We start from the raw sequence: 16,323 nt of genomic DNA on the forward strand, positions 1-16,323 counted from the left end.
GCAAGTACCTTGAGTCTTTTAGTGATACATAACTGCCGAACTTGGTAGCAAACTCCTTCAATATTAGTTCGTGAGCCATGAGCTAAAAAAGAAAAAAGAAACCTAACTCTTCCTGAGAAGAGGAGTTGTCTAATTGACCCCAACCCGATTTGAACGGATAACCTTTTGATCTGGAGTCAAACGCGCTACCGTTGCGCCATAGGGCCGTTGATATCCATGGCAAATGTTGGTTTAGATCAAATTATAAGGAAACGATTCTACTGAAAAAAACGTCAGCGAGGCCCGCGAATATGCGTCGTTTGATCTCTGTGATTCCCGTAGACGTTAAATATATTTAAGTTCAAGAGGCCCGCGAATACAGCACCATGCGCAGTCCGTCATGTTGCTGCGAAATAACAGTAGGTAGACGTTAAATAATACAATACAATATGCGAATACAGGACCAGGAGAAGACTGCATCTCGAAGAAGGTCTGGAAACGCGCATGGGAGCCGCTAGGTAGCACAATAACGAGATTGTACAATCTTTGTTTGGAGAGCGGAAACCATCCAAGTATTTTCAAAACGGCTGACCTTGTAGGCTTTCGGATCATTTCTGTCTCTCCTTCCTGGCTTGGGAAGTGCTACCAGCTTTGCTGACTTGAAGCAAGCCGGGTGATATTCATGTTAGACACACCCGCCGAAGAGTTGCGTAATCCGTCTGTCCAGCTCAGGGCCAAGAATTTATTCCGGATCCCATCTTTTTTCCTGGCGCTGTGTTCTGGGGATTCCTAATCGCTTCCTCTACTTCCTTTTCCGTCACTGGGTCCCAGATGTATCGGCGGTCTAGCCAAACTTCAGGCCTGGAAGTGTCTGGTAAGCCGCTTCCAGTTGGGTGCCTTTCTCTCAGGATCTGTATTTTCTCAGCTGGGGTGGTGTGGAGGCTCCCGTCTCGTTTCTTCAGGTTTTCTGCGGATTTACTAGCCACTTCCCCGCCCTGTGTACTCCGGGTAAGGTCTTCAGGCCGGACACTAGGTCTTTGTAGAACTTCCTATTCGCTTTCGTGACATGGGGTTCTGGCCTTCGGAGCTGATCGTCTGACCGTCCTAGACAGGCCGAGTATCTCGATCGCCCTCGGGACCCTATCCGGGTTCAGGATTGCGACCCTCAGACCCTGCATCCTTGGTTCTTTCTCGTATTCCCTCCAGTCTATCAGCTTGATGTTTCCACCAAAAGCTGCCTGAATGTCCGGTTTGGCGTCCTCCAGACTTGCCCTCCTCGATGGTGTTGATGGTCTTAGAGATGTTGGGGATGACGAACTTCTCCCAGATCGTCTCCTTCTTCACTGTCCTTGCGTTCAGGAAGTTCCGGACAAGGTCCCTTGCTTCCCTGCCCATCTTGCCTTCTTTTGCGTGGAGGGCAAATCTAGTCTTGGTGCTAGTCAGCTTGCAGACTACTTCTTCTCCTTTGAAGAGGTCCCTGTTGACCCTTTGCCTAACCGCTGCTAGGTTGGCGGTCGTCCTCGGAAAGGTTGGCCGGCAGTTGGGTTTTTGTCTACCTTTATAGGCGACGGTTTCGGTTTCCCCTGTAGCACAGGGACTATCAACGTCAGTGGCTTTGGAGCGGGCATTGCGGGCTTGGGAGCCCGTTTCTGGGCTGCCTGTTGTCTAGGGAGAGTCTTCGTTTCCTGTAGGGCGTCCTTTGAACCCGTCAGACTTTGTCTGATCTTGTCCTTGATGAACACCTTAAATTCTTCTAGGAGGCCAGTGAAGGCCGGAAGACCGGCCTAGTCTCCTTCCTTGAAGTCTGAGTTCTCCTCGGCTATGTTCACTGCGGCTGCAAATGCTCAAACGCCTCGAGCCGTGGCCTTCCTCTGTGCCCTGTCCTCTTCCCATGCTTCGTTGAACATGTCCGTGAGAGTCTTTTTTTCAGGGGCTTTAGCAAGATTAGCTTGGGGGGTTTGTCTTAGGGAGGTCTCGGTGTTGTCCGCCAAACTCGTGGTGGTGTTTCCCAGAGTGTTGAGTCTTGTCGGGTCTAGAGGAGGTGGCTGGTCTGGTGCGGGATTTTTTTTCTCGGCCTTTTGGTCTCGCGAGGCTGTCATTCGCACCCGGCTATATTCATGTCCGCCATTTTAGTCGGAAGGTTTTTTTTTCAAAGGAAAAAGGGGAGTACGTACAAAAAAAAAGAAATACCAACATAGCGCTGGTCATGGTGCTCATAAGTTTTGTACTCTTGGGACAATCTGGGGCCCCACTTTACTTTACCAACTCTCCCTCTCACAACCCTTAGGGGTATGGCGGACAACGAGGGTTCTGCCGAAAACGCGGTGGTGAAGTCGTAAGAAGCAAACCTACCGAGTTCCAAGTCAAGGAAGGAAGTGAACTTAAGTCGGGCTATTCGCCTACCCAAAAACGCAGCCACATTTCAGTAACCCAGAAAAGAGAAGAATGGTTCGTGGGCCGGATTGAGAAATAGACTAGCGGTCTAGAAACAACGAAAGAGGCAGCTGGAAGCAGATGTCAAGGACTCCATGAGAGGGTCAGCTTCATGATACTAAATAGGAGCAATCCATGCCGTCTATCAACGGGGCAAGAATCACTGCTCGATAAACGACCATAAAAGTACCGAAACAAAGCGCTTACATAGACTCATCTCTCGCCATGGCGGACGTAGAGATGATTGCAGAAAAACTTTCCTCCTACAACTCTAGGACAATATAGCAACCCTAAGCAACCCTAGAGACGACAGCAGCAATCTACACACAACACCAAACACCAAACTACTTCCCACTATACGATCGTACAGGCCTGAACAGTCGAACCGCATCATCCCTCGTCATGATAGATGTTGAGATGACCGACTAAGCAGGCTAACTCCGCGAGGCTGAAAACCTACTTGACAGGACAATCAAGGGCCCGAAACCCCCTCCAACGCAGAAGCCTCTATGAACACCAAACCCCCTATCAGCACAACCCCCGGCCTGAAAGACAGCAGACACGCAAAAATGGACAGCTTCACGACCGCGCTGTAAAATGCCTTCGCGAAGAAGAGACAAGGGATGGAAGATGAGGTCGACGTCACCAGACAGATGACTCTAGCTATCGACATGGCGGTCGAAGCTCTGGCACCAAAGTCAGCAGAGGAGAGGAAGAAGAGGCGCACCAAACAAATGTTCCAAAGACTCAGAGTATTCGTCGACTCTAAAATACGGATGGTCCTAGCCGGAAACAGTTGGGGAATATAAGAGCAAGGCACAGGTGCAGGGCATCCGTGTAGCGGTTCTCATCCCAGAGAAGTCGCCCAAGTCAATCAAACTCCTGGGTAATGAACGGGTGGTCATGGAAAAAGAAGAAGAGACCATGGACGGAAAACTTTGTCACCAAGCTACTGAGGACGGATAAGGGCAGGACTACGCTTGGGAAAAAGCTGATGACAAACACAGGGCAACAGGCTGCTGCGGCCTTAAGAGCAAGTTGGGTCGAGCTCACATCAGTGATACTGACTCAAGTCTACACTTTTCTTTTTTCCTTTTAGGTTCTCTTTTTTCTCCGTTTCGGAGCTGAAAAGACATACCCGGCAGCAGGGAGTATTTCGCACAGGCCCCTGTGGGTGCGGCACCGTCGCTGCCCGGGACTACGGAGACACGGGCGGCAGGAGATACAGAAAACAGGTGCTAGAAAACTCGGTCCTCTCCAGGGCCCCGGACTCCCAAAGTGGGACCTCGGATAGTCCCAAGAGTATAAATAGAATTCCATCATCATCATTTTTCGTTTCGGAGCTGAGCAGACATACCCAACAGCAGGGGAGTATTTCGCACAGGCCCCTGTGGGCACAGCACCGTCGCTGCCCGGGGCTACCAAGACACAGGCGGCAGGAGGTGCTGGAAAACTCGGTCCTCTCCGGTGCTCCGAACCCCAGATAGACTTAGGAGTATAAATAGAATCACATTATCGTCATCATCCATGAGAGAGTGTTGAGGAATCTCGACCCCCGGCCACCAGCAAAAAAATACACAATGCGGCAACAGCCATGTGTATGGAAGGACAAGATAGCCGTACTCTCCTGGGGTCTACTCCCCGTGCCGAAATCCGGCAGCCCTTTGGACTAGTTTACACGCGGTTGGCAAAAACCAAAAACATCAGGTAACCTGCAGGCATGCTCGCGATTTTCTTCGCCAAGTGTCAAGTTCGAAGTAACTCTTTTTAATTTCGCAACTACTACAAAGTAGAAACCCGGTAGACGTTGAATACATTCAGGCTCAAGACAGCCAGCAATAGTATCTGGACCTCACTTGTCAAAGCCTCATGGTTAGCTGCACAGACATGCTACTTCTGTCCAGCAGCCAATATGGCATCGTTTGACTTTAGTGATTTTAGCAGGCATTAAAGTGAAGTTCAGGCTTCACGTCATGTTTCTCTGCACATTATCATCTCCAAAGGTCTCACATATCGTAGGGTAAGATGCACTCATCAGCCGCAATTTTCTTGTAGTCAAAATAATACATCAGCCCACAGACCAGTGTGTCTGACAAGCCGATCGTTTGTTTTCTTTGCCGAACCTCTACTTGTGAACTCGGGTTTAGACAACACATTGAGTGTGGGGTTTTTGGAAGGAGCGGGCTTGTCTTGTTCCCTTTGATGCAAACTTGCTACTTGTCATAATACAGTACAGTTCAACCTAAATCAACACATCTTAACTGCGCTATCAATTGCACAATCTAAGGGAAGACTTCGAAGATTACAATCAGATAAATTTCCTTTGGCCATTCCAATTTCTTTTAATACCTTATCCAACCAGCACAGGTCCCGTCGCAGTGGCAATGACATCAGAACTTCCTCCCGTTGCCAGCGCGTCCATGCGCACCATAACCATGGCCGGACTGGCTGTTGATGTATACGGTCTCGAGGAAACATCACCTTCGGCTACCAGATATTCTCTCCTTTGGCTACATCACGCCCGAACACGCGACAAGAGTCACATGACAGACTTTGCCAATCGCATCATTGCCGCATGGACGGCACTACCCGAGAGTCAAGATCGAGCCGTGATTTGCTCAGCCTTCGACCAGCGTAACCACGGAACTCGGCTGATTGATAAGCGCGCTAACAAGGCGTGGAAGGATGGAAATGAAACCCATGCCCAGGATATGGTGGGTGGTATAGTCGGAATGGTTACGGATACTATGAGCCTGATCGATGTGATTGAAGGATACCTGTTTCCAGAGGATATGACTAAAAGTGGGAGCAGAATCGACCAGCATATGATTCTAGGGAAGAGTCTAGGTGGCCACACCACCTGGCAGGCGCTATTCAAAGATCCTCGAATCACCGCGGGCGTAGCCATTGTTGGCTGTCCCGATTTTATGCGTAACTATGAGTTTTCTCCCCTGTTCATTTGTTGCGGATAACTGACACAAGAGCAGGTCTCATGAAAGATCGCGCCCAGCGTACCAAGCTCCCAACTTATGACCCATCCAACGACGGGGTAACCTTTTTAGGAAGTAAACACTTCCCTCCGGATCTAGTGACAGAATGCCGCAAATACGACCCTCGAGGCGTACTATTCGGCACTACGGAAATCCCAGAAGACATCAGTTCAATCAGCGATGATGAAAAGAGACGCATAACACAAACTCTCGTGGGCAAGATGGGCGGGAAGAAGGTGTTTGTGACGTTTGGCGGACAGGACAAGCTTGTTCCATATTCCATGAGCAAGCCATTTCTGGATTTTCTCTCCAAAGCCACTGCATCGTGGGATGGATGTGAGACTGTCACGCTCAAGCAAAAGGTTTATGAAGAAGCTGGGCATGTATTCACGGAGCCAATGGTTCTGGATTCACTAGAATTTCTGTGTGATGTCATGAAGGAAGGGCCCTACAAGGAAACAGACGTGGATTCCAGAGTGTAAATAACAGATAGGATTGGAACTCATTAAATCCACTATACCCGTTCACCACGGCCGCTCGGCCTTATCTTCAATACACTCGTGTCCATTCTGCGATGTCTTTACCATCAGGCCACTCTTTGGCTGGTCCGCAGGGTTCAAAAACAGGCACTGGGAAACCCCCCAAGGATTTCTTCGTTGTCTCTTCCCCGCTAATGCTCCTCCAATTCCATGTGGGTCTATCCTCCACAACTCAAGCGCAAGCCCAACACCCTGTAGACCTAAATGGTTGTCTCCCCCATCATCCATGCCAGGAGGGTCGATACCAACAAAGGCAACACGGCTCAGGGGAAATCCAATGGCTTGACAGTGGTGGTCAACAAGACGTGGCTTTTTGAAGGCATGAGAAATGATGGTCATCCTCTTTGGCCAGACTCTGTAGCTAGAGTAGAAAGCGGTGAGGGAAAAGATGATATTATAGTAGGAGTCGAGGGCACGATCCTCAACGTGGATACGTGAAAGCAAGGCCTCATTGGCTGCCTTTCCATCCGCCGTAGTGGCGGCGAAGGGGAAAATAGAGAAAAACGAGTTGTGAACGGCGAGGTTGTAATAGCTTTGTGCTTCGGATAGTCGAGTTTCTTGGCGTGTAGGACCTCTAAAAAGGAATATAAATTCGACTGGGTCAGCCAGAAAAACTAGGATTCCCGAGGAAGACAGAGTAGGGAGGAGAAGGTAGGGAGGCCCCAGGTTCTAGATTCGAGTGCGCGAATATAGTACACAACATACCCAGAGAAGTACAGCACAGAATCAGGATCACATGCAACGCATTCAAGCCCAGCTTTTATGTGCTCAATAAACGTTGGCGTTTCTCCTTTTTGAAAAGGCGCAATTAGCCATTCATCTTCGCTGAAACCGGCTGATGGCCCACCAGACCAAATGCCATGGCAGCAAACGATTACAAGATGTGACGGCATGTTTAGAAAGAGACGGGCTAAAAGAAACAATATGGAGTACTTATAATAGACGTGAATTGAGCAATTGGAATCTTCAGAATGTGCCAAAGGTTGGTAAATGAGCAGAGGTAGAACACGGAGGAATAAATGCGAGATTATAGTTCGTATATGGCTACATACAAAATGACGCGTTTTGATGTATTCAAGTGTGGATCTGAGGCTAAGATGCTAATGTGAACGGAGGATTCTGCTCCTATCGTAGGGGAAGGGACAAGAAAGCAAACGAGCTTTGGTCCTAGTTAGTCCCCGAAATAGGCCATGAAAATGCAAAAGGAGGGGGTCCATAAAAGTGTCGATAAAATAGGACCCCGCAGTTGAATATATGAAGAAGCTCAAGGGGATGGTCTAGTTAGTCCCTCATCATTTATTCAGATTCCTTGTGCCAGTTCAGGATTTCAGATCCGAGGTACAGGCTCCCTGTGACTACCATAGGCCCATTCTGCGAAATGTTGGCTGCTAATTGCAGAGCCTTAGTGACATCTGGCTCGGAGTGTATTCTATCTTCGGGCAGGATGCGCCTTTCGCAACGAGTCTTGAGAGCTTTGGCAGAAATTGCTGGAGGTCGCGATTCGCGCTCAAGCTCGGTGGAGCGGCTCCCGTATTCTGTGAAGACAATGCTATCGCGATCCTGAACTAGCGCCCGAATGAGGTCAAGAGCCTCTTCATCTCTAGGGCTAGATAGACTCACGACCCATGTAACGGGCTCGTCATTCCGGAGGCCATGCGCAACATAGGTGCTTAAAGCTTCTACACCGGCCATGTTATGGGCACCGTCCAAAAGAATTGGTGCTTTCCGCTTCGGAAGCCTATGGCTGATATCCAACCTCTGTAGACGCCCGGGCATGCGCGTCCTCGCCAGCTTAGGCAGAATCTCAGGAATGTCATCCATCGCAAAGGCATTAGGGAAGACTTTCGAGAAAGCAAGCAAGGCGCACGTCAGGTTCGTGACTTCATGTGGAGCAAACTTGTGTTTGGGGCATTCACGTCGCAGCAAGCTTGTCAACGTAGTGTCGTCGGAAATTAGGTGCAACGGGGCTTGCATCTCCTGTGCCTTATGAGCAATAACATCCAAGACATGGTAATCACTCGTATCATCGACAATACATGGTGTCCCCGGGGTGGTGATAATCCCCGATTTTTCTGCCGCAATGGCTAGGATGTTGCTCCCTAGGAATTGGTTGTGGTCCATGTCAATTCGAGAGAATATGTTGACTGATTTTTTGCGCATGACGTTTGTAGAATCCAGGCGCCCGCCCATGCCAGTCTCAACCACGCCATACGATACTTTGTTTTCAGCGAAGGCTCGAAAAGCAATCAGTGTCATCATCTCGAATGGCGATGGCGGGTCGTCGTTGAAGCCAGGCAAACGCCTTATGAAATTTTCGTGCTCAAGGTATTCTTGGACCGAAATTGGCTTGCCATTGATATGTATCGAGTCGCTAGGGTGGTGTACGAACGGTGATGTGAATCGACCATGGCTGATATTGGAAGAGGAACAGAGAGCAGAGAGGTAAGCACAAATACTTCCTTTGCCATTGGTTCCGGCGACATGAAAAGCTTTCCATGATTGTTTATTAGCGTCGTAGAGGCGCTCCATGCGAGAGAGGCCTAGACGGATGGTTTGAGCTCGGCCAGCCATAGCGCTTAGAAGAAGAATGAAGGGGAGAGATGGGCAAATAGAAAGATGGAAGCAGCGTATATAGTAGGCAAGAAATGAACAAGATAGATAGTATGCCTGTTTATGTAGAGGGAGCAGAATCAGTTAGACTGTAAGAACAAGAAATCGGAAGCCAGAAAGAATTGGAAGGTCGGAAATGTGTAAAAGGGAAAGAAGTAAAAGAAGAAGAATCAGATTGTAGAAGGCTGAGGGGCCAACCGTCTCGGCTTTATGGCAATTGGATTTCATACAACTCAACTAGAACAACTAAGAGGGCAAGGATACAGATACCAACCCCGCAATCGCCGGGATTGTGCATGACATCAACAACGATGAAACTCACAATTGCGGGTGGGTAGTCTTATAGTGTGGCCATTTTGGCACTGATGGTTCGAGACAAGGGAAGCATGGACGTCACTTTGCGAAACTTTTTTTGACAACTAGGGATATTGATGTGGGGGGTGGGGTGGAGAGTTACAAGCGAAGATGGAGAGAGAAGAAAAGACCGGACCAGAGCGAGGGGAGAAGCTTTGAGAAAATAAGAAAGAAAAAGGGGACAAGGCTGTGAGCAGTTGAGCTCAATAGAGAATGTAACCTCAAATGAGATGAAAGAGCTTCCCGACACGATGATAGTTTATTCCCGACTATTTGTTGCATCGAGACAGGAAGGAGTGACAGGTATGAAGGATAAAAAAAAAAGGTGGCCGAGAAAAAGGAACTCAGCCGATACAACTGACGCCCCAGGCGGGACTCGAACCCGCAACCTTTGGATATCCTGTTAAGTAGCCGGAGAGGCTGTCGTAAAAGTCCAACGCACTAACCAATTGTGCAACCAGGGCTTGCTCTGACGGAGCGCTTCATATTTATGCTCAAATACTTGTGCCTCTCGTAGGCGGGGTCGGAGCGGGCTCGCCAATCTCCCCAGTGCTATATATGCTCTTCATGGCACCGCTCTACAGACACATCCCCCCGCTACTGGGATATGCAGACGACGGGGCCCTAGTGGTCAGTGGGCGAGACTTCGCAGAAAATAGCAGCTCAATCGAAGTCATCATGAAGGAAGTGGTAGAGTGGACCACGCTCAACGGTCTAGAAATAGACCAGGGAAAGTCAACGCTTCTACACATCAAGGGCAGAAGGAGGATTGCAGGAAGCCCATCCGTGACCGTGGAAGGCCTAGGCACGTACAAACCGACCCCGGCAAAAGAATCAATGAGATGGCTCGGACTGCACCTGGACTCGAGTCTTCTCTTCAACAAGCACATCGCAAAGGTCATTGCGAGTGTCAACCGGTTGGCAAATGGCTTGAGGTATCTAGCCGGCTGCTACAAAGGAGCAGACACAAAGAGCATGCTCACAGCGGTACGGGCCTGCGCCGTGAGCAAAGCGCTCTTTGCAGCGAGCGCCTGGTCTGGGCTAGAGACAACAAAAGAGGCAGCAGAGAAGCTGAACATCTCGCTGAGGAAGTGCCTCCGAGCAGCTCTCCCCATGTACCGTACGACACCAAGGGAATGCTTACACCATGCCGCAGGCATTCCTCCTTTCGAAATCCTCCTGGAGGATGAAAAGAGGAGGGAAGCCATACGGTGGCACACACTAGATGATAGGCACATTCTGAGAGGGCCAAATTTCAACCCAGTGGTGGCGAGGCTACGCAAACTCCTCCCAGCGCAAATGGAGAAACACACTAGGTTGAGGCCGCTCTTGGAAGGACCGGACATGGCGCCCCGAACGTGGCTCAGCAAAGAGGAGGAAGCGAAGCGACACCAGGCAGAGGTAGAGAATACCCTACCAGGAACGCTCGTCACGTACTCCGACGGATCGAAAGATGTAAGTGGCAACGCGGGCGCAGGATGGGCTATCATCGAAGACGGAGCTACCCAAGAAGCAAACCACATAGCTCTAGGAAAGTGGATGGAGGTGGCAGATGCGGAGGCAGTTGGCGCTCTCGAGGCAACTAAGCGAGCAACAGCTCGCGAAGGAGCTGGAGAAATCTGGCTGTGTCTAGACAACAGAGGAGTTGTGGACCGACTCCGAAATGCAGCCACCAAAAACAGCACATCACAGGAAGCGGTAGACGAAACCAGACGAATCCTAAAAGCCTGGGCAGACAAGACACCCGGAAGGCTCGCCCGAGTGCTATGGGTCCCAGGACACATGGGCATCAAAGGCAATGAGCTAGCCGATACCCAGGCCAAGTTAGGAAGCCAGGGACTGGTAACGGAACACCGCTTCAGCCTTGCAGGAGCACGGAGATGGAGAAGAGACCAGCTACGTCTCGACTACGAAGGGTGGTGGAAAGAACAAAAAGGATACCGTCCGCTTGGAACCGGCGTCTCCACTGAACCCCCCTTCCGCAACTCCCGCTACAAAGGGCTGACTAGAATAGAGCTGGGCCACATCCTCGCGGCTAGAACTGGCGATGGAGACTTCGACAGATACCACGAGCGATGGGGACACAACTGCCCACTTGGATGCAGAGCCTGCAACCAAGCCAAGGAACGAGGACACTGGTGGACCTGCAAGGCACTACCCAGACCATGGAGCCAAAGGTTCGCGGACAAGCTCCTTAAAAACACGAAAGCGACAAGTTATGTCGCCAACGTGCTTCGCCGCAACCTGATGCTCCTTAAAGAGAAACAACAACCCGAGCCCGAGCTGAGCTGTCTGGACACCACAGAGGCAACCCCCCCTCAAGAAACGCGTAGAGGCAGGTCACTGCCACCGCAGACTACAGGGGAGCGACCACAACAAGGGCAGCCTAGGATGACACAACCAACTCCACGACAGCAAGGGCAACAACGAAGAAGGGGACGAGGAGGGCGAAGTTGAGGGAGAATGGAAGGGGAAGAGAGAAGAGATAGGAGGAGGAAACGTTCGCAGGACAGGAAGGAGATGTCGAGGAGGGCTCCGTGAGAAGGTGTGGAGGGAGCTCTGCTTCCAACCACCAGCAGAACGGGAAAAATATTAAAAATGATGCGGCAGCAGCCATGCATACGGAAGGACAAAACCGCTGTACTCTGCCGGGGCCTACCCCCCGTGCTGAAAGCCGGCGGCCTTTTAGACTAGATTACACGCGGTCGTCGCAGACCAAAAATACCTGGAACCCCGCAGGCACGCCCTAGGGCAATGCTGGACAGAGAGCCATCCTGGCCCAAGCGCCGGACCCTAAAAAGTCATAGGAGGCGCCCGAAATCCAAGCAAACCTGCAATTGCTGACCGCCCAGGAGGAGTCACGGGAAGCTGACATCAGCCAACGGCTCCTGTCCGGAATATGCCGTCGTATTACCGCGAAATAATTGGTAGGTAGACGTAAAATAATACAATACAATACAATACAATGGCGGGGTCGGAGCGCCGTGTATCCGGTAGCCAGCCCGGCATTGTTTAATCTCAGTGATTCCCGTAGACGTTAAAGATTTTCAATTTCAGGTTCAAATTTCTTTCTTTCTCCTGTAACGACTACGCGATAGAGGCGACTATCAAGCATGCTTGGAAGCACGCACACGCTCTTCTCTCATCAAAAATCAACAATCAACTTTTCAAAGGGCTAATCCTGTCCGGTAATAGCCAACGCGACGTCGGTTCCTGTAGGCATTAAAACGTTAAATAAAATCAAGTTTAAGGCGGCGGTTTAGGTCTTATTAGTTACATTTACATTCAATATTTATATCAGCAGCTTCAATTAGACGTGACTCTTTCTCTTGTTTAACTTATATTAATTCTGTTGACTTGAAGCACTTGCACAAAGGTCAGTCTCTTTTTTTATTTTTCTACACAAAGACTACAGCGTATCTATACCAATAAGCCTTTATTAGGGTTTGGTGGTGTAGCCCCTAAGAGCAGACAGCCTGATACCCTGCTTACTTAGGCTTTGGCAATATGTAGCATTAACGCTAACCCTGGTTGAATGCGCGTATTTCACTGGCTGTTCTGCCGCTTGAATATGTTTTGCGTGGATGAAGGCTGTTTCTGCTACTCAAAGTTACCATTTTTGGCACACAAAAGTACAGGAGTCTCCACTAATTCTATGTTTGTGCAATCGGGGCTAATACAATACTGTGCTGATGAACTAATTGGGAGCAGCTGTGAAAAGAAGATCTTTTCCAAAAAATATTGTCCATCTATTTTTCTTCTCATCATTACCCATCTTTTCTTCTTCCAGTGGCATCTTTTCTTTCATTCTTGCCCCTTAAAAACTACAGACTTTCTTTCCCCTACCGATTCCAATCCGTTAACGCGCGACCTTGGCCTTTGGCGATTCCTCATTCATTGAATAAACAATCTTTTCCTTTATCTAAAGACCTGCATTCGATTCTGCTTGAAACTCTGCTGCTTTTGCCGATCGCTCCGCTCCGCTTCCTTCTCAATCCTCAACCTCAGTTTATGCTTTGCGCAACCCCAATCTAATCGCGATGGGTCTTCCGTGAGTGTTTATGTCGATTTCTCATTGCTAGCTGTCTTGTCAATGGATGGCGTCCAGCCTGTCAATATGCCCTTGTTCTTGTGGAAAGCTTCATGAGATAAACAGCCTCTACGCCTTCAGAGTCAAACGTTCTGGCGCCTGTAGTCAATTTAACATCCAAGCTCCCAGGTTGGGTGCTTTGAATTATCCTGCATCCTAATGAATGTCTGGCTACCCTCAGCCCAGTCTCGATTGCCCCACGTTAGCAAGCTTGGCCCTTTCTTCTTCTTCTTCTTTTTTTTTTTCTAACAGTTGTCACCAATACTGCGCTATTAGTTTGTTTGTCGAACCTTCTGAAGTTCAAGATGCCACCGAAAAAAAAGAAACAACCGCGCCATGCCACCATTCTGGTATAGGCCGCAGGGCTGCGCGCGCTGAAAGAAATCGCGAGCGCAGAAGCCGCCTGAATCAGGCATTGAATGACCTGGCTTTGCCTCCAACCCAACAACGCAGCACTTTGTCGATGCCCTCTTCCACACAACGACCCCCACTTCCGCGAACCATCGGCCTAGGACTTGGATATGCCGGCCCCGACCACTCAACGACTGATGTACCGGCGCCAGGTCATCGCCGGACTTCGGATACGCCGTTTGACTTCAGGGCTACGGCCGGTTCCAGCCGACTGGCAGACTTCAGTCTTGGATTTAACCGGAGTATTTCTCGAGAATCAACCGCTGCAGCGAATCGCTCTCGCAATCTCCGTCTACGGAATCGGAATGAGTCGATGACGTCGTTAGTCGAGTTTTCGCCACCACTTGAAGCAGTCGACTATGGCTACATCTACAGAGAATCCACATTGTCTCCAGAAATTGATGATGCACAGTGGGAAAGAATCAGGTCTACAATGCCAACTGATGATCAGCCATCTCGCTTAGGATCTCGTTACTTACCGCCTAGACCAAATTCGTTATTCGTGCCCGAGTTGGGCGACCGTTCTAGCCCACAGCCTGCTACATCCGATCCCGCGCTACGTGCTATAGCAAGTCAATCACGCCCATCGCAACACGAAAGGGCTCAAGGGTCATTACGTCGGGTTCGTGGAAGCATCTCCACATCGGATATCCGGAGAAATAGGCATTCAAACTATGCGCCATCGCGAAACTGGTGGCCAGATAATGGCGACATCTCAATGGCGATTCTGCGACCTTTGATGTCTGAAATTTCGAGTGGCACATCTGACGGCGATGAATACGAAGATATGGAGCATCAGAACAATACGTTTGTTTCTAACGCTGAACGCACGACCCGACGAAATATCCAGCAAAGCGACGAATATGACGGCGCTATGCATGCATTGAGTGAGTATTGGCCGGAGTATTGAGGGGGAATGAAACTAGGGAGTGGGCGGGTTATGATACTAATGTTATTTGTAGCCTTCATCATGCTACATGGAAGACCTACATCTCAAGAAGACGATTCTCGGAATTCCTCTACTCCTACCCTAATGAGTGATGACCAAATGGAAGACGACGAGGAAACCACCGTGAATGATTTCTGGAGAGGTTTTGCGGGCCGGGGCCTCTGATAAAAGAATGTTGAACCATACGACATGGCACGCTGTTACCGCTCGGAGGAATTATATCATGATATAACCGCAAAAAAAGGTATTGAGATTTGGTATGAGGTTCTCGACAATAGTCACCATCAAGCTCTTGATTTATTGAAGCTCTGTTTAAACGAGCATATGGGGCATGGAGCTGCACCCTATCAATCTGACTTTATTTTGTTTTGTGTTTGTTTTTGCTACCCTTTGGTTACGGTAATGAAGTACGAGTACAAGTCGTATATTTTCAGACGTGATATTGATTTACGTGTATACATATACAGAAAAACCCGCCAACATATTAACTGTTGCTTGTATATTGCGTGGAAGCTCACGCTGGCTTTTGTTTTTCATAATCTCAGCATAGTGTACGAGGGCCGACTATGTTTCCATGCCGTGGATTGCTGCTAAATATCCCAGCTAGTGGCAACTATGTAAAATAATATAGAATATGGGAAAAGGGCGATAAAATCGATGAGGTTGTCGGATTTCAAGGAGACTAAAGGAGAAGAGTCGTACCCAAGAAGGAGAAAATGAAGGAAGCAGTAGGAGAAAGAGACAAGAATGAGACGAGGGGGATTGTTTTGGTCGAGCAATTGAGATTGAGCTAATCAAGTTAGCTCGAGCTAATAATGTTTGCAAGATCGCCAGAACTGTGTTGTCAAAGTAAACAAACAACGAGATGCCATTTGAAGCAAGGGGGAAGGGCTATTTTGAGACGAGGTATATATGGGTGCAAAATGGCCAATCAAGGCATGGCTTGTTCATAGTGATGCAGGAAGGCTACGCTACTACGGCTATAGCTAGACGGTAGAAAACATACAGTATCGTGTGTGCAGCCATTGCTGTGGTCTGTACCTTCCTATCTTTGCTTGCTTTGCCTTCTGATCGACTAGGCTTGCTTGCAAATTCTCCGCCTTTTTTCGCTCTACTTTTTTTTCTTTTTTTTTCTTATTTTTCTGTAACCTATTTGATAAGCTTGCACTCCTCTTCCTCTTGGCTCGCCATTTAAAAGTTGCTGCTAGAGACTAGAGACAAGCTATTCCTCACCCCCATCGCTCTTTCTCCTTCTTGTCCCTATATTTCTTGAGCCCGCCTCTCGGCTTTTCTACGAACCATGAGATAAATCTCGTGGGGAGGCGTTTCTTTCTGGATAATAACACTCGCCGATTCTAGGATAGGAGCACTGCTACCTATCAGCAAGCAGCTGGAAGGAAAAAGACCGGCCCTCAAACATATAAATAACCGAGAAATGTAGTGAGCCGCTGATCACGACACACACGCACATACTATACATATACACGACTTTCCAATTGCAACCGACTACTTTTGCCCCTCAAACGAGACCAGGCGAGACGAACGACAGACAACGAAAGACGTACGACGACTAACGCCTTAAGCCGCCCGACTACTTGGCCATTGTCAATATACATACGCAGTCCTGTCCCAAAACGGCAACACAACAGCGAAGCCTAATTTAATATATACGTCTACAGCCGGCCTTGCCAACCCAATATCAACCGACATCCACTCGACACCGGCTTGGATTTCGATACCATACGAAATCAGCCTGGAGAGCATATTTTCTTCCCAAGGAGGCTGTTGCGTGCCCATTGTGTCCAAGGCTCGGCTGGGAAGAGTATACCTGGGTGGAATTTCCTTATCTGATACTGTTATTCTCCCCCCGCCATTTTTCTCTTGCCATCTCTGAATAACAGCCGCCCTATCCAAGCAAACAAATTACCCGTCGCAAGCCGCCTCGACGATTCCCATCTCCCATTAAAC

The 16,323-nt window shown here is 49.1% G+C and overlaps 5 protein-coding genes across 5 annotated transcripts; 3 read left to right on the forward strand and 2 right to left on the reverse strand.

Annotated features, from left to right (window-relative positions):
- Positions 1-1,119: 1,119 nt before the first annotated feature.
- On the reverse strand, positions 1,120-2,187 carry HOO65_020419 (putative 115 kDa protein in type-1 retrotransposable element R1DM; the record flags this gene model as incomplete). The annotated part of the gene is made up of 3 exons (XM_071006903.1): positions 1,120-1,644; positions 1,830-2,088; positions 2,174-2,187. The coding sequence occupies 3 exons, from the start codon at positions 2,185-2,187 to the stop codon at positions 1,120-1,122; spliced, it is 798 nt and encodes a 265-aa protein (XP_070861057.1).
- Positions 2,188-4,796: 2,609 nt separating this feature from the next.
- On the forward strand, positions 4,797-5,884 carry HOO65_020420 (uncharacterized protein; the record flags this gene model as incomplete). The annotated part of the gene is made up of 2 exons (XM_071006895.1): positions 4,797-5,343; positions 5,400-5,884. 2 exons carry the CDS (start codon positions 4,797-4,799, stop codon positions 5,882-5,884), a joined length of 1,032 nt encoding a protein of 343 aa, XP_070861058.1.
- A 1,353-nt stretch (positions 5,885-7,237) lies between these two features.
- HOO65_020421 (putative dihydrofolate synthetase) lies at positions 7,238-8,512 on the reverse strand (the record flags this gene model as incomplete). The annotated part of the gene is made up of 1 exon (XM_071000063.1): positions 7,238-8,512. The coding sequence occupies one exon, from the start codon at positions 8,510-8,512 to the stop codon at positions 7,238-7,240; it is 1,275 nt and encodes a 424-aa protein (XP_070861059.1).
- A 960-nt stretch (positions 8,513-9,472) lies between these two features.
- Positions 9,473-11,362, forward strand: HOO65_020422 (putative double-stranded RNA/RNA-DNA hybrid binding protein; the record flags this gene model as incomplete). The annotated part of the gene is made up of 1 exon (XM_071000064.1): positions 9,473-11,362. The coding sequence occupies one exon, from the start codon at positions 9,473-9,475 to the stop codon at positions 11,360-11,362; it is 1,890 nt and encodes a 629-aa protein (XP_070861060.1).
- A 2,096-nt stretch (positions 11,363-13,458) lies between these two features.
- On the forward strand, positions 13,459-14,520 carry HOO65_020423 (uncharacterized protein; the record flags this gene model as incomplete). The annotated part of the gene is made up of 2 exons (XM_071006908.1): positions 13,459-14,293; positions 14,369-14,520. The coding sequence occupies 2 exons, from the start codon at positions 13,459-13,461 to the stop codon at positions 14,518-14,520; spliced, it is 987 nt and encodes a 328-aa protein (XP_070861061.1).
- Between the last annotated feature and the right edge of the window lie 1,803 nt (positions 14,521-16,323).

This window comes from Ceratocystis lukuohia (assembly GCF_044167205.1).
Source record: "Ceratocystis lukuohia strain C4212 chromosome Unknown Supercontig2_pilon, whole genome shotgun sequence".
NCBI lineage: Eukaryota > Fungi > Ascomycota > Sordariomycetes > Microascales > Ceratocystidaceae > Ceratocystis > Ceratocystis lukuohia.